Source organism: Peromyscus maniculatus, chromosome 13 (genome assembly GCF_049852395.1).
Source record: "Peromyscus maniculatus bairdii isolate BWxNUB_F1_BW_parent chromosome 13, HU_Pman_BW_mat_3.1, whole genome shotgun sequence".
NCBI classification, from domain to species: domain Eukaryota; kingdom Metazoa; phylum Chordata; class Mammalia; order Rodentia; family Cricetidae; genus Peromyscus; species Peromyscus maniculatus.
Genome location: NC_134864.1, coordinates 11,692,758 through 11,710,544, shown reverse-complemented (window position 1 = coordinate 11,710,544; position 17,787 = coordinate 11,692,758). Strand labels below are relative to the sequence as shown.

Here is a 17,787-nt window from a genome sequence, read left to right as displayed (position 1 = left end):
ATTACTTCTGGGTGCTAGAATAATGGCTCTTTTGTTTATCTCTGTTCCACATTATACACACACACACACACACACACACACACACACACACACACACACATATATATTTTTTTTTTGGGGGGGGGGTTCTCGAGACAGGGTTTCTCTGTGTAGTTTTGCACCTTTCCTGGAACTTGATTTATAGGCCAGGCTGGCCTCGAACTCACAGAGATCCGCCTGGCTCTGCCTCCCGAGTGCTGGGATTAAAGGCATGCGCCACCACCGCCCGGCTTGTTCCACATTATTTTACTTTTTTGTAAAACTGATGTTATGGCTTTTCTTTTTAATTTTATGTGCATTACCATTTTGCCATGGGTTTTGGGTGCCCTGGAACTGGAGTTACAGATAGTTGTCAGCTGCCACGTAGGTGCTGGGAATTGAACCTGGGTCCTCTGGAAGAGCTCTTAACCACTGAGCCATCTTTCCATTCCCCTGGCTTTTCACTATATAGTAATAAACACCCATAGACTCAAAAATAAAGGGCAAAGAAAAATGACACCCTTGCAGCTTTAACCACAATTCCACTTTCTCAGCTTATGTCCTTTAGAACTAATTTATATCAGGGCTCTGGACCAATTTATAAGGGCTAATCTAAACCAATGTAGCATGTCTAAGAGCCCTATCAACTTAATTATATGAATTATTAGAATTCTGAATTGCTGTTCGATTGGTTTTGGAAAAAAATTAATATGGGTAAGAGGATTTATATTAACAAATTAAAAAATTTGGAACAGAAGTTAACTCCAAACTTTAGAAATTTACCTATAGAAACCCTACTTTCTAACTATCTGAAAATATAAAACAATTTCTCTTTATACTGTAGATACATGAAATAAGACCTTACCTTAGACATCTTTCTCGATTTTTCTGTCTATCTGTTAAAAAAAAAGACATGTCTGAATTTGTATACACGTATTTAACAGCATGAACTGACCCGTGAAGATACAGATGCGTGACATTAGCTTGTTTCTTTAGCCTTTCAATAACCTCAAACATTGCCCTAGAAATGATACAATCATTACTCATTATAAAAACAAAACTAGCTGAGTTAATAAAAGCAACTGTATATATGGTTCTACATTTCCAAATATATATATTCTGTGCCCCGCCCCCCGGAATTATTACATCTTAGACATCAGGGATGAGATGGGAGAAAAAGACAACATACTTCTCACCTCCAATTTAACTGAAGCCTTTCAAAGAGGAAAGGATACCCCTGTACCTGGAGTACTGCACCCTGAAATGTGTGCCATCTCTTACTGAAAGATCCCTAGAGTGATTTGGGAACTAAATTTTAGCACCAGGGCACAAGGTGCAATATGAAGCACATTTACAAGTAAAGAGGACAGATCAAATTTAATAGTTATGTGCCTGCCTGGTGACCTCTGAAGTCAGAAGGTGTCAATGCCCTGGAACTGAAATTATGGATGGTTTTGAGCCACCATGTAGATGCTAGGAACCAAACCCAGGTCCTCTGAAAGAGCAGTAAGTGCTGTAAACCACTAAGCCCATCTCTCTAGCCCCAGAGGGCTGAATTTCTATACAATGCTTCTTTGATATTTTTAAACCTTAACATACACAAGCACTACAAACCCCAAGTTTCTCTCTCCAATAGAAATGTCTCCAAGCCAAACATTTCCTAAGACAAAATGAGGTTCCCACACCTCATTGTATTTGGGCAGGTTAATTAAGGTAGGTATGTAAAAGAATTCATGGGTCTTTAATTCAGTATTATTATGTTTCATGGGAAACCTAGGTTATAGTCTTGGTTCTCCTTTTCCAGTGTCTTCTATAAGCCTTAACGTTGAAAAATCCAGGAAACCTACGTTATTATAAGAATTTTCAAAGTGTCAGGGTGAGCGAGAACATGTAGAGGCAAAGAAAACAGTCAATACAATTTTCCTGTCAAAAACAAAAACAAATGTCTGTACATTAATCAGCTCCCTGGAACTATGAATAGAGACTAAATTATGGCCCATGGATAGAAATGACATCCTTGAAAAATGCTATTAATAGAACAACTAAAAATATTAATCTCAGCAAAATTGAAAAGTTAGGAGCAGGAGTAAAATTAGAGAAGTAAAACTTCTAAAGGAGACATAAATGAATCAGAGGAATATAGTTTGTCAGGAGCTGTACCCTGACTGCAAAGAATAGTCTGGCCAGGAAATAAATGGAAAAGTAAATAAATACCAATGGGAATAAAAGGAGGATTTCCAAATCAATAGAAAAATATAAAACTATATGTGCTGGTCTATCCCTGTAACCCTAACACGAGGGAGACTGAGGCAAGAGAACAGTGAATTCAAAGCTAGTCCTGGATATTTTACTTGGTTTGTGGGTGGGTTTTTTTTTTCCTTCTTTCCCTCCTATTATGTATCCTTTGTTGTGTATATCACTCTGTATAAATAAAATGCTGATTGGCCAGTAGCCAGGCAGGAAGTACAGGAGGGACAAGCAGAGAAGAGAATTCTGGGAACAGGATGGCTGAGTCAGGAAATACCAGCCTGCCGCCCAGGGAGCAGCATGTAAAGACAACAGGGAAAGCCACGGAACATGTGGCGACATATAGATTAATAGAAATTTTAAGCGTAATAGCTAGTCAGTAGTTAGCCTGAGCTAATGGCCCAGCAGTTTAATTAATATAAGTTTCTGAGTGATTATTTTATAACTGGTTTCGGGGGCCCACAGGGGCTTGGCGGTACCCGGAGAAAAGCTCTCCAGCTACAATCTTTTGCTGGCCTCAAACTTACAGGGATCCAACTGCCTCTGTCTCTGAGTTCTGGAATTAAAAGTGTGAGCCACAACATCCAGCCAATATGTCTTAAGTCTTAAAAAAAATATTAACAGCCGGGCGTTGGTGGCGCACGCCTTTAATCCCAGCACTCGGGAGGCAGAGCCAGGCGGATCTCTGTGAGTTCAAGGCCAGCCTGGGCTACCAAGTGAGCTCCAGGAAAGGCGCAAAGCTACACAGAGAAACCCTGTCTCGAAAAACCAAAAAAAAAAAAAAAAAAAAAAAAAAAAAAAAATATTAACAGTCAAAGTAACAAATAGCAACCTAATCAAATCAACAGAACATAGGGAAAAAGAAGAAACTATGAATAACGATCTTACATCAAGACAGAAAAGATGAAATTCAGAAAAATAAACATTGAAAAGCAGATATCCTCCTTAAAAGACAGACTGAATTAAAGCAAATAGACCAGGCTGCAATAATTTGATTATACTGCATATGGAGATTTTTGGTAGGGCGAGAAAGGCTGAAAACTAAGAGGCAAGTGAAGAAATACCATGCCAGTGCCAACATAGGCAAATGGGCAGTTGTTTGTTTTAAGTCCTAGAAGAGTATTATCTGACAAGAGGAAATGTTAACAATATGCTTCTATAGGAAACATGTAGGATACAAAACAGTATATACAGTTTAATATCATTTGTATGGAAAGAAAAAGTGAAATTATAAAATCATGAATAAATTATAAGAAATGTACACACCCCATATGTTTATGGTTATCTCTTTTTTGTTGTTTTGTTTTTCGAGACAAAGTTTCTCTGTGTAGCTCTAGCTGTTCTGGAAGTCATTTTTGTAGCCCAGGCTGGCCTTGAACTTGCAGAGATCTGCTTGCCTCTGCCTCCTGAGTGCTGGGATTAAAGGTATGCGCCACTGCCACCATCCAGTTATATCTTATAGTGGAATTGGATGTGATTACAATTTCGCCAATATAGTTCACCTGTCCTAAAGTATATTGATACTTCAGCTGTTCTTCTGCAATTAGTCTGAAATAATTTTCTTCCCATAGCCTGCCTCATGGGTCACAAAACATCTCCTTCATGCAGCTACTGCTGTTCCCATTAAAAAGTAGATGCTACTTGCTTTTATATACTGGCATATGCAGAACATTTTTAACTAATATAAAAAATGCCACAGCAGACACCTGGCAGTAGAAAGTTATATGGAGAGCTGGAAATTTTCTACATACGATTTTCACTTTTTTTAACAGAAGAAAAAAAAATGCTATCATTATCTGTTTCACATTCATGGTGTAGTTTGAAATATGTAATTCAGAAATTAGAATTGAAAATTTTGGTATCTCTTTTCCTACCAGCAAATGACTGCAATTAAGGATTGTTTCCATAAAATATGGCTATTAATCTTATAAAAATAAACAATTTTAAGTGAAGGAAAATGAGATCAGTGATATTAAAATGTTTTGTCTTCTGTAAAGAGTCAAAACAAATGTTAGACAAAACATCAAAAAAGAAATTCAAATGTATTATAGCAGGAAAATTACTACCTGCCCCACCCCAGCATCAAATTCTTGCTCTTTTTATCGACTTCCATGGATCAGAAATGTCAAGATTGTGAGTTATTTTGATTCTAATAAATGATATCTAAAGTCATTAACAGTTAATACATAGAATATATTTAGGATTTTATGAAAACAGAGTTGTTCCAAATATAGATGTATAGGTCATCCTACAACTTGATAACTTACATTAAATAATGTTGAAAATAAGATTTTCTGTATCAGAACCCACTCTACTGTAAACATAGGTTTAAAAAGTAAAGGTCACTAGCTTCTAATTTAAAATACTAAGCGAGGATATGGATCTTTTAAGGTTAAAAATGAGAAAAACATCTGCCCAACTTCAGATACTTTCCATGCTCTTGTACCTCCCCAAAACTGCCTTCCTAACTTCTGCTCCTTCCCATGGGAACAAAATGCAGACAAGTCTGTGCTCAGCTCATCAGTATAGTAAATCATATCTGAAAGGGAACAGTGCATGACTTATCCCATCTCAAAAAGGGCAATTTTCTGCCTTTGCCCTTTCATACAGTTCACTCCAGCCTTTTTTCACTTTCTTCTTCCCCAAACTCCTAGACGACTAGAGTGAACTTGCTAAATTCTCCACTAGTATATTTCTAACAGTTGTTGTTTGAAATGATCTGATCCTAGCAGAATCCCTCATACAGTGGGATACTACCACTACAACATTCCTCCCACTCAAAATCTCCATCATCCTCACAGTCCTGCAAGATGGTCTGTTTATTCTTACAGTGTATATTAGGCATAGATACTGTAGGTGAACATTGACCATTTTCTTAGTCTCAAAGAATTTGACAAGAACCATTTTTACTCATTTAGGACAAAGTACTGTGGTCAAGTGTACCTTAAAAGTACTTCTTCCTTTTGTAATAGGAATACCATGATCAACTGTAAGTAATTTTTTTTTTTTTTTTTTTTTTTGGTTTTTCGAGACAGGGTTTCTCTGTGTAGCATTTGCGTCTTTCCTGGATCTCGCTCTGTAGACCAGGCTGGCCTTGAACTCACAAAGATCCACCTGGCTCTGCCTTCCGAGTGCTGGGATTAAAGGCGTGCACCACCACTGCCTGGCGTAAGTAATTTTTCTATTTATGGTTCATTTTCGCTGATATTGAAATCCAATGCTATAACTGGACTTTCTAGCTGATATTCTAAAATGAGATCATCTATGTATTTAATATCTTCAGGTGTTTTCCCCCTTTATATCTGAGTCTGGTTCTGTTATCTGAAATTACAGTATTAGAATTTCTTTTTTCTCCACCCACAGGTAAAGGATTCTGTCACTAATATTGTCATTTTTCTTTTAATTAAATATTTTGGGAGGAAAAGAAACTTAGCTTTGATCACAGGACATAAAAGGGAAACTCTCAACTGTACCAAACAGGGTAGACACATATACTTTTCCTCAAAGCTGTTTGATAATGGTGCACATTTTGCCCTTTCAGCAAGGAGCATTCAACTAATAAATAGGTAGCTGTGCCTGAATATTTACTTGGTAACATCACCTGCAAGCAAAGTGTCTATTTGGGGTCATCTACATCATCAATGATTCTAACACAAAATATTATTGCACAGCCATTAATGACACACCATTCCTTGCCATAAATGGTTGCCAATTCTTCAATTTCCTCATTAGTTCCAGAGGAATAAGAGTCCACCACCATCATGATGGGGAAGCATGGCAACAGGTAGACAGGCACAGCACTGGGGCAGCAGCTGAAAACTCAAATCCCTACATACCTTGACATTGTTAATACCAAGCAAGTGGAATTCAAGGCAAAAGAATAAAACAGCGCCAGGTGGCGGTGGCACATGCCTTTAATCCCAGCACTTGGGAGGCAGAGCCGGCGGATCTCAGGAAGTTTGAGGCCAGCCTGGTATACAGAGCGAGATCCAGGACAGACACCAACACTACATGGAGAAACCCTGTGGTGGGGAGGGGAGGGAGAACAACAACAAAAGCACTAATACTCATTTAAAAATTTATAAGGAAGACGTACCAGGTCCTGTCCAAATACTTAACTGCACAACTTCATAAAAATAGTTCAAATGAGGAAGCATTAATGGGCTTTTCTTAGAATTGTACAGACCAAGTAAACAGTATTCCAAGGGTAAAAAGGCAGTAATACAACCAGTCTTGCTTAACTGATATACAGAAGGTTTATGGAATAGGGAATGAATAAAATTACATCTTACATTTCAAAGGTATTAACAAAATGTGAAAGCTTTAATTTACTTTTTAGGGTTTTGTTTTAGAGACAGTGTCTTATGTAGCCTTGACTGTCCTGGAATTTGCTAGGTAGGCCAGGCTAGCCTCAAACCATTAAATATCTGCTTGCCTCTGTCTCCAGAGTGATAGGATTAAAAGTATGTATCACCATGCCCAGTATCAAAGCTCTTTATAATCAACATTCTCAAAGCTCTTTATAATCAACATTTTCAGTGTACGATCTGTTTAAACTAAATGTAGAAAGACACAAAACAAACCCTCAAGGAGCTAGAACAATCCTGAACAACTCTTGGATTAAGGACAGCCCCAAAGCAAAAAACACAAATTGTCTCTAGGAACCAAAGGAAATGGGGGTGGGGGTGTCCACATTTATAGGACAAACTCAAACTTGAGTTTTACATAGTTTTATCACTAATACTGAAAATAAAAAAAAATTGTCCCTAAAAATATCCACAAATGACAAAAAAAACTCTAAAGAAATAAAGAGAAAAAAATTAAATTATGCCAAAACTACAAAGACAAGTAAATTCAAAAACAATCTTTGAAACTAATTATTTGTTTGTTTTTAAGGCAGGGTCTCACTATGTAGCTCTGGCTGTCCAGGAACTCACTAAGTAAATGAGGCTGACCTCTAACTCAAAGAGATCCACCAGCTTCTGCCTCCTCGGTGCTGGGGTTAAAGGCATGTGCCACCATGCCTAGAAGAAACAAATTCTTCATACACACTCGATTAAAGAAATGAGAGCAAGAAGGCACAATCACAGATACAGACTACGAAAAAGGCCACAAATTGAAAATGAGAGGAAAGAATACTACCCCTGGCATTATAAATTACCAAAATATAACAAAAACTAGAACCAGTGCCACTAAACAGCCCACCAAAACAGCCCACCAAAGTCCAGCAACTTTGTGTGCAGGGCCAGCTAGATCTTGGGGATCTACATGGCAAAAGGGAGAGAACAGGTTCCAGCAAGTTGTTCACGAATCTCAGCACACACAAGCAGCATATGCCCTCACTCCCACCAAATACATAAATGTAAAAAAAAAAAAAATCTAACACTAAAGAAAGCAACACACACACACACCCTAAACTAAAAATGTAAAGGGTCAACATCAGGTGGAATTAGAGCAAAATTGCATGCACCTCTGAAGAGATAATAATAAAATCATTTAACTATTTCAAGCCACTACAGAAAAAAGGAAAGTGAGCCAATTTATTTGTGAAGTCAGCATAATTTCATTAACAAATCCAGAAGGGAAAGGAAGGAAGAAGGTCCTGCAGTAAGGAGAAACCAGCAATCATCAAATCAACCTCATTCATGAATATAAATATAAAATTTTTAAATATTTGCCAGCAATTAGATTCTAGTAATGTATCAAAGGTATCAATATAAGACAACAAATTAAGAGAAAACCATATATACATACTGATGAGGTATATAATTAAATTCAATCAATCTACATGAAAATACTAAGGAAACTGCTTAAATATAATTCAGGGTTGTTTCCAAAAACAATAGCAAATGGTATTCATTAAACAGTGGGATTACTTAAACTAGGGGCTGAAGGGATGGTTCCCAGGTTAAGAGTACTTGCTGCTCATCTAGAGGACCCCGGTTCGATTCCCAACAATAAAACAGCAGCTCACATCTGTCTGTAACTGAAGTTCCAGGGGACTCGATATCCTCTTCTAGCTTTCCTGGACACCAAGCATGTGAAACACAGATGTACATATAGACAAAACATTCATGCACATAAAATATGTTTTTAAAAAGATACTAAACCTATTTGAATTATAGCTAATAATAGATTAAAAGATGTCCATTACTCTTTAAAACACAAATGAAAAACTTAAAGCACACACAAAAACATCACAATAAAACCCTCAGGTACTACCCTTTATTCAATTTCAATAATTAGCAACTCAAGGCCAAAATTAGTTTATTTCCAACTTCTCTGGATTACAGTGAAGCAAATCCTAGATACACACTTCATTTATAGTTCAGTATGCACAAGGGCTCCTAAAAATGACAAGCTATTATTTCTAGAGAAAATTAATTATAGCTGTTTAATATAACCAAATACCCAACTGCCTCATTTTTTCATTAGAATCAAAATGAAAGTAGGATCTAGAAACTGCAATTTTACCATGATTATTTAATACTACCCTATTAGGATTACTGCATCAAGAAAAATCGTGAGCCGGGCGATGGTGGCGCACGCCTTTAATCCCAGCACTCAGGAGGCAGAGCCAGGCGGATCTTTGTGAGTTCGAGGCCAGTCTCTGGTCTACAAAGCAAGATCCAGGAAAGGTGCAAAACTACACAGAGAAACCCTGTCTCGAAAAAAAAGAAAAAAGAAAAATCATGAGCCAGGCAGTGGTGATGCATGCCTTTAATCCTGGAATTCCAGAGGCAGAAGCAGGGGGATCTCTGTAAATTCAAGGTCAGCCTGGTCTACAGAGTGAGTAGTTTCCAGGACAGCCAGGACTGTTTCACAGAGAAACCCTGTCTCAAAAAAACAAAACAAAATCATGAAACAAAACTACTTTGCTGACAGGGCTGAACATGCAAAAAACACAATACTTGAGTCACAAAACACAAAAAACAACAGTAGCTGGCTTGGTAGCTCACACCTTTGATCCCAGCACTTGGGAGTCAGAGGCAGATGAAACTCTCTTGAGTTTGAGGCTAACCTAGTAGTCTACACAGTGAATTCCAGAACAGTCAGAACTGCATAATAGAGAGACCTAATCTAAAAAAAAAAAAGCCCAATAGTAAAGCAGCCTAAGAGGTATAGGCCTTCAATCTCAGGTATCTGAGCAACTGTCACAAAATCACGAACACAAATGTTCCTGACAAAAAAAAAAACTTTATAATAAGGTAATTTATTTGGTCAGGTGCTAAAAAAAAAAATGGTATGTGATGAGTCAAAAGTTTTTTAGGGTCTGGAGAGATGGCTCAGTGGTTAAGAGCATATTGGCTGCTCTTCCAGGGGACCTGGGTTCAATTCCCAGCACCCACATGACAGCTCACAACTGTCTGTAACTCCAAGATCTGATAGCCTCCCACAGACATACATGCAGGCAACACACCAATGCACATACAGTAAAAATGAATAAATTACTTTAAAAAAGTTTCTTTCTAGCTGGCTATGGTAGTACACCACTGTAATCTTAGCACTCAAAAGACAGTATTGCAAACTGGAAGGCAGCTTGGACTACACAGGGAGACCATGTCTCAAAAGCTGAAAGTTTCTTTCTGATTTGTGATTCTGCGTGTGTGTGCGTGCGTGTGCGTGCGCCTGTTACTTAAGAGTAAATCCCTGGTTTCATGTATACTAGCCTAGTCAAGTGTTCTATCAATGCACATTAGCATTGAAAGTTTCTTTCTATCCAGCAGTAAATAATTAGGAACAGAAATAGGGGAAAATACTTAACAAAAACAATGAAAATCGAACTATGTGTGGTAGTACAGCACTAGAGGCTAAGGCAGGAGCATTACAAATTTGAGGCCAACTTGGATTATATGGTGAGTTCTCAAATAGTCTAGGCAACAAAGAAACTATGTCTGAAAACACAACAAAACACTTAACTGCACAGGAACACATTTTAGGTTATTTGTCTTTTTGGTTTTGAGACAATCTTTGTAATCAAATCTCACTTTGAACGGGCAATCCTGCTTCAGCCTCCCAAGTGCTAGGATTACAGGAGTGCAATACTATATGTGGCTACAAATAGATTTAGAAACAAACAAATAAGCCCTAAACATATCATTTTGTTTCCCCAAATTGGTATAATTAATTTAATTCTAAACTGGAATCCCTATGGGATGACTTCTTTAAGCACTGGGTAAAATAACTTTTGTTATTGGAAGGATAAAATACCTGAAAGCAGTAGAAGAGTGGACACTTGCCTTCACTACTGTTACATGCATTTTTATTTCAAGCCACAAGAAGATACAGGCAACATTATGAGTACCTTTCTACATAGCTGTATCTCCTTAGCTTTACTGACCCAAGTTTGCTGTGGGATGTCTTTCTGTACACTGTGAATATGTGTTGCTCTTTTTTTTTTTTTTTTGGTTTTTTCGAGACAGGGTTTCTCTGTGTAGCTTTGCGCCTTTCCTGGAGCTCACTTGGTAGCCCAGGCTGGCCTCGAACTCACAAAGATCCGCCTGCCTCTGCCTCCCGAGTGCTGGGATTAAAGGCGTGCGCCACCACGCCCGGCCTATGTGTTGCTCTTATTGGTTGATAAATAAAGCTGCATTGGTCTATGGCAGGACAGGATGGAGGCAGGCGGGAAAATCCGAGAGGTAAGAAAAGAGGAGTGGCCATCCGGAGAGCAGCATGTAATGGCACACAGGTAAAGCCACGGAACATGTGGCAACATATAGATTAATAGAAATGGGATAAGTTTAGTTATAAGAGCTAGCTAGAAGAAAACTGAGCCATAGGCCCTGGCCATACAGTTCATAATTAATATAAGCCTCTGTGTGTTTATATGGGTCTGGGTGCCTGCAGGACTGGGCGGGACCCAGAAAAATTTCCAGCTATACAAGTTCCCAGCCATTTTGAAGATATGGGTCAGTTCAGACCAAAAAAGGTAATTCTCACTATCAGTTTCCTTTCTTTCAAGAAATATACAAGCACAGAACTGGAGAATACAGTGATTCTTCGATGTGGAGCATGCCAGGCCATCAATTCTTTACCCTACGTTCAAACATAACTTGGATCCACAATGTTTCCTAACAATTTAGTAACCAAAAAAGGGTTTTGGTTTCGTGTTGGGGTGTAATAGGGACCCAGGACTCCTGCATTCAGGCAAGCTTTACCAACTGAACTATATATCCCCAGTAATGCCAAAATGAAAGCTGAGAGGGGAATGCTGAATTTCTGAAGCACTTGGTTTTTTAGTGAGAAAATCTTGATCCATTTACATACATACATACATACAACTAAGTACAAAGTGCAGATCAACTAGATCTCCACATCTAAGATACATGGTCAAAATAAAATTTTATTCTTTCACACTGTGCATATTTCAGATGTCATGTTATTTGTAAGTTCTTTATCCTTGACCCATAGCTTCTTTATTCCAGAATAACATTATCACCCCAAATAAAATCCAAAAGATGAATAGAATAACAAAACTGTATTTTGACACTTGACATTATTTTGCAAGTGGCATTTATAGGAATGGAATACTCATAAATCAGAAGCATCATTCATGTACATAAGCTGTTACATTTTGTAGGCATTGCCACTAATCTCCACACACACATTCGGACTTCTCAATGTAGGATCCTGAATAGCTTTTATTCGAAGTACCTAGACTGTCTTGCCATTTAGAGTTCTTAGAAGTGAGGACTGCACAAGTACATTATGCAACACAACACTCTTAATGGAGCTTGGGGCAGCATGCCACAATCAAAGAGAGCTGAATTACACTCATGAATGATAATAGAGGGAGGCCCCACCCCCTTTCCCTAGGCTATCCAGCTAAACCAAGAGAATCTGATCTCATTTAAAAGCTCTTGTTCTTTACAGAGCTGTAAAGAGAACAGAAAAAAAAAATTCAAGGTGAAAAATTGAAAAAAAGGACCAGGGCAACCTTTACAACTAAGAAAATCATCACCAAAATTAGATATAGCAGCACACACTGACAGTTTAAATGCTGGGTACTGCAAAGAATACCTGAATGGCAACTACCAAAAAAAGCCACTGAAAAGGATCAAATTAGAGGCATGAAGAAACAGTTTTCAGGACTGCTACAAAATCTTACTTTTCCCATCTTAGCAAAACTAATTTAGAAATGTATCTGGCCGGGCAGTGGAGGCAGAGCCAGGCGGATCTCTGTGAGTTCGAGGTCAGCCTGGACTACCAAGTGAGTTCCAGGAAAGGCGCAAAGCTACACAGAGAAACCCTGTCTCGAAAAATCAAAAAAAAAAAAAAAAAAAAAAAAAAGAAAGAAAGAAAGAAAAAGTATCTGAGGTACTGAAATAATTTTTAGCTACTAAGGAAACACTTGAGAACCCAAGCCCTGAATCCCTTACTATGCAGTAGGTACCCCAATACTAAACGCCAATGGAGCACCTAATCCGTCTGAAGGAAATCTCATCCCGAGTCCTGAATAACGAGCACGAGCAGGAACTAACCAACAGATAAGCAGAAGACGGAGAGCGTGGGAGGGAGCACGAGGCGTAAAATGGTCTCAGGCCAGCGATAGAGACCACAGTGGTCTGAACTAGAAGTTCCACGGGAAGAGTCTGGCATTCGGGTAAGGTAGGGCAGGACAGAGCCGGGAGGCACGAAGAAGTGTGGCCGGAAGATAAAAAAAAAGGGGGGGGGGCGCCAGGCGTGGTCTGGGCCTAGGACCGGCTTCCGAGTTAGACGTCGGCGCTTCTCACCGTCGGAGGCCTCCGCTCCATGTCCCCCGTTCCCTGTCACTTACACTGTTACAGCCCTTTGTCTTAGCATCGCACACCCCTGGGGAAGGCCACAGCAGACAGGACCACTCCTCCTCCATACGACTACCCGCTGCCTCCAACTGGGGAACCCCCTTACTAAGCATCTCGGGGTGACTGACTAGTCCTTCACACCCCCAGGACGAACTGGCACCGTTAAGTGAGAAGATGGCCACACACACACACAGAAGTGCTTCGGAGATAGGGATCTAAAGCCACCTCACCCATCTCCTCCACCCGCCGGCGTCAACGCCCGAGGCAGTGGGAAACGTACGCGGGTAAAATCTCACCGGGGCCGGCCACTCCCGCCCCCAACGCCCCGGACCCGGCCAGGAGGATTATCCAGATGGGGGGACGCCCGTCCAGTCGTCCTCGAAGGGACCGCCGCCCGCCGCCGCGCGTCCACCGCGGGAGCCGCGCGGACTCAGGGCGCGGCCGCCCCTCCCCCCACGCGCGCACTCCCCCCCCCCCCTTCCGCACCCGTCACCCCAGCCTGAGTGGGCCGGGGGCGAGAGACGAACTCTGCTAAACCCCCACCCTCCCCGAGAGGGGCCAGCTCCACTCCAGCCCGCGCGACAGTGGCCACACACACACACACACACACACGGCCACACACTCACCCGCTAACACGCCGGAGACCGCTCGCCCGACTACAGCCCGGATCCGCCCCGCTCCGCTCCGCCCCGCCCCGCGGCGCGCGCGCGAACAGATGGCGTCATCGCGCCGTCCCGCCCCCTGCCAACTCCTTCCTGGGCCGCCCCAGTAGTTCCCACCCCCCCACCCCCCCACCCCCCCACCCCGAGGTGGCGGGCAGAGCGCAAGCGTAGGACACGGCAGGCGTCCGCCTCTGCGCAGGCGCCGTGCCCCTCCCACGGCGGTTGGCCATATAGAGGCTGGGGGTGGGGGGAGGTCAAGCGTAGCCTCTTCTCCTTTACCAAGATGGCGTCTTGTTCCTGTTTCGCCACAGTTCCTACCTTATGAGCTCGGTCCCCTCGCGCTAATAAGAGAGGAGCAGGTAATGCGATTCTTCGCGTCGCGGGAAACCGGAGCTGGGGGAAGGGTATTCCTTAGGCAGGGGTGAGGTGTCCACGGAGCGTGAGAGACGACCGGGGGCGGGCAGGTGGCAGCGTGAGTGCGGAGCGGTGGAGGGGAGGGCGGCTCTTGGCCTCGGCCCTTTCCTCCAGGAAGATGGCGGCAGCACCGAGCTACGAGCACCGAGCCGCGATGGACGGGCGCCTTGGACTTGCCGGCGGGCAGCTCTAGCCGCCTCCGCGGTCGTCTCGATGGCGGGCTGCCGTCCCGTGATTGGCTAGGCGCTAGTCACGTGGGCTCGCCCCCCCCCACTAACCATAGAGTGGTGCCTTTCCCTGGGGACGTGGCCTTCCTGTGCAGTCGTGAGCCCAAGCCCCGCGGGGGAGGGCGGAGCCGGCACGGCCCCTCTCCTCTTGGGGTCTAGGGGCGCGCAGTGGGATCCGCGGCATGCCCCCACGAGCCCGCTCGCCGCGACCGGCTCGAAGCTGGGAAGGTGCAGAACTGGGTTGCGGCCTGGTCCGGTTGTCCTTTCCTCTTGTCCCAGGAGGTCCTCTGGCTGGGCAGCGGTCGTGAACTCCCCGCCTAGGCCTTGCACAAGGCCTTTCTATAGGAAAATGCCCTAGGGTATCCCGCTTGAGAGGAAAACAGTAATCGCGCGACCCTAGTGAGTGATGCACGCAGTGTCGGTACCCCAAGCTGTTTTGACACATGCCTGTTGTGAGGGGGTGTTTTCGTGCGTATCTACTTTTTGAAAAGTAGCCGGGTGCTCAAGGCTACCTGCTGTATATATCCTGTCTGAGGTAGAAGACTGGAGGGTCAGTCTAGGCATGGTATTTGTATACGGTATACCTGTAAACCAAAGGAGAAACTGACCTGTGTTTTATTACAGTGTTTACAGGCGACGAGAAAGTATGGGGGGAAACCGGAGGGTTGTAATCTTCACTTAAAACGTGACTTGCCCTTCACCTTTGGGTTTTGCTACATAGTCATCTTAAGCCCTCAATCAGTGACTTCACATATTTGTCGGTGTGCCCGCCTTTATTCCCAGCACTTGGGAAGCAGAGGCAGGCTTCGAGGCTAGCCTGGTCTACAGAGGACGTTCCAGAATAGCCAGGGCTACACAGAGAAACCTTGTCTTGAAAAAGCAAAAAAAAAAAAAAAAAAAAAGCTTTCTTAGCAGGTAACTTTCAGAAACCCAGTTAAGTCAGTCATAAAATTTTGTTTGAGGCTAGTAGTAGCCACAATCCAGAAGTAAATATTTATTATGGACTCATATGTGAATATGGAAACATTGGGCAAAACCTATTGCTTAGGCTTATGTTTTGAACACAAAGTACCCATAGGCTAAACTTGTTAATTATGTTAGACACTGAGATACTTGAAAGCAGTGCTTTAAAGTAGCTGAAGAGGTCTTTGGTTTAAAAAAGTGAATTAATACTTCTGGATTCAAAACAACCCTTAACCTATTATGACAGTTTTAAACTTAGAGAAAATGGGGCATATTTTCTCCAGTCTCAGGGATAGTATCTGAAAACCAGTTAAGTAATTTCCAACAGCAGCCAACTGTGTTGATAGCATCATGAGTTATGAGTCCTGCACTGTGTAGAGGCTTGCTTCATCTTGAGAACACCTGGAAGAGGCAGCTAGCTCAGAATGGACGGTAGGGGGTGGGGGTGGGGGGGCGCACTCACAGGCAGATCCTTATCTTTGCCTTTCTTAAGGCAGGCTCACTCTCAGTGGCCAAATAGACTTTCAAGTACATTTTTTTTTTAAGTATTGTCTTAATTTTCTAATGTCAACCTAATAACCCCACTTCTTCAGCATTAAAAAAAAATGGGGTGCCACATGCTGTTAGGGATTCTGGGGATGCAGAGATAGAAAAGATCTTCTTTTTAAAGAGAACTTTTTCTAGCAGTTTATAGTTTAGTGCAGGAGATTCACTTGAAAAAGAAAGCTTATTTTAGAGTCTGATGAGTGCCATAATGGAAATACATGAGAATGAGATAGAAAATAGACTATGATTACTTGTTGGAAAGCCTTCATAAAGAATGTAATTCTGGTCGGGCGGTGGTGGCGCACGCCTTTAATCCCAGCACTCGGGAGGCAGAGGCAGGAGGATCTCTGTGAGTTCGAGGCCAGCCTGGGCTACCAAGTGAGTTCCAGGAAAGGCGCAAAGCTACACAAGAGAAACCCTGTCTCGAAAAACCAAAAAAAAAAAAAAAAAAAAAAAAAAAAGAATGTAATTCTGTTACACCTGTAATCCAGCACTTTGGATTGTGGAGACAGACATATCAGGAGTTCAGGGTCAGCCTCTTCTACATATCGAGTTCATGGTCTGCTTGGTCTACATGAGATCCTGTCTCACAATCTTCTCCACCAAAAAAGATTATGGTCCTTGAACTGGGGTTCCAAGAATGATTAAAGAGTTTCCAGGTGGAGTTGGCAGGACAGAATGTTGTAAACAGAAAGAGTAGGAAAGGTAAGGTATAATGTTGTAGCCAGTGACACATATAGCAAAAAGCTGAGAATTTGATAGCCATACTGCTGATTCCTAGAATGGCAGAGGGCTCAGCAGAGACTGTATGAAGACGTCTTTGTGGCCTGTGTTCAGTCCATCCCAGTCTGATTTGGACAGGATTATGACCACTGGGATGACCTATATTATTTTGTAAGATAGAGACACTTCATTAGTGTCTCCAAACTGAAAATTATTTACTGTAGAGTCTTGAGCAGAGACCATGCTTTTTTTGTTGTTTTTGATTCTTGGACAATTTCACACATCCTTATTGTGTATCTTGGTCATCTCCACCTAAAACTCTCCCCTTCGACTCTTTTTTTTGAGACGGTATCTATGTACTTCTGACTGTTCTGGAACTCTATGTAGATCAGGCTGGCCTGCCTCTGCCACCTGAGTTCTGGGACTAAAGGCATACGCCACTACACAGGCTTTAGATTTCTTATATGTAGAAGTAATCAGGCACAGAATAACAGAAATAAGACATGGTGGAACACCCCTGTAATCTTAGTACTCGAGGCTCTGTCTTGAACACACACACACACACACACCCAACAAGAAAACTGATCTGATTAGATCTACCACAAATATGTATGAATATATACATATGCACAAATACATAGGTCTACATGCATATAGATTGGTGTGTGTGTGTGTGTGTGTGTGTGTGTGTGTGTGTGTGTGTGTGTACGTGTGTGTACAGGCACATGATAAATTTATAGCGCCCATGAAAAACCTAAAAATTTATTTAAAAGCTTTTATTAAACGATTGTATAGTAATTCCTTCATAGGTGGTAACTTTTTTTAAGATGTTGTTGTTGTTATTTGGTTTTAGTTTTTCGAGACAGGATTTTTCTGTATAGCCCTGGCTAGCCTCGAACTCAGAGATTCGCCTGCGTCTGCTTTCCAAGTGCTGGAATTAAAGGCCTATGCCACCACTGCCTGGCATGATATTATTTTTAGTTATGTTTATGAGGAGAGACGAGCATGTGTTCGTGAGTGCAGGTGTCTGTGGAATGACCCATCAGCATTGGATTCCCCTGAAACTCCAATTGTATAGGCAGTGGTGAGCCACCCAATCAGTATGGGTACAAAAGCAGCATGTACTTTTAGCTGCTGAGCCATCTTTCTTGCCCCTTGTTGTTTTGGGGTGTGTGTGTGTGTGTGTGTGTGTGTGTGTGTGTG

At 41.9% G+C, this 17,787-nt stretch overlaps 2 protein-coding genes across 12 annotated transcripts in view; one reads left to right on the top strand and one right to left on the bottom strand.

Annotated features, from left to right (window-relative positions):
• Septin2 (septin 2) overlaps positions 1 to 14,374 on the bottom strand; it is a 36,319-nt gene extending 21,945 nt beyond the window's left edge. Inside the window, exons 1-2 of one of the 9 annotated variants that reach the window (XM_042259895.2) lie at positions 14,030 to 14,374; positions 884 to 914 (exon numbers count right to left, since the gene is read on the bottom strand). In XM_042259895.2, coding sequence (XP_042115829.1) covers positions 884 to 892 — 9 coding nt within the window. In that variant the 5' untranslated portion in view covers positions 893 to 914; positions 14,030 to 14,374. Of the gene's footprint in view, positions 1 to 883; positions 915 to 13,279; positions 13,511 to 13,675; positions 13,786 to 14,029 lie in introns of those variants that run through there. The other 8 variants (XM_076549671.1, XM_006989588.4, XM_006989589.4 and 5 more) reach the window with 8 other exon arrangements.
• Hdlbp (high density lipoprotein binding protein) overlaps positions 13,741 to 17,787 on the top strand; it is a 76,233-nt gene continuing 72,186 nt past the window's right edge. The window contains exon 1 of one of the 3 annotated variants that reach the window (XM_006989587.4): positions 13,741 to 14,070. The gene's annotated coding sequence lies outside the window, so the exon portion shown is untranslated. Of the gene's footprint in view, positions 14,071 to 14,419; positions 14,752 to 17,787 lie in introns of those variants that run through there. The other 2 variants (XM_042259894.2, XM_076549669.1) reach the window with 2 other exon arrangements.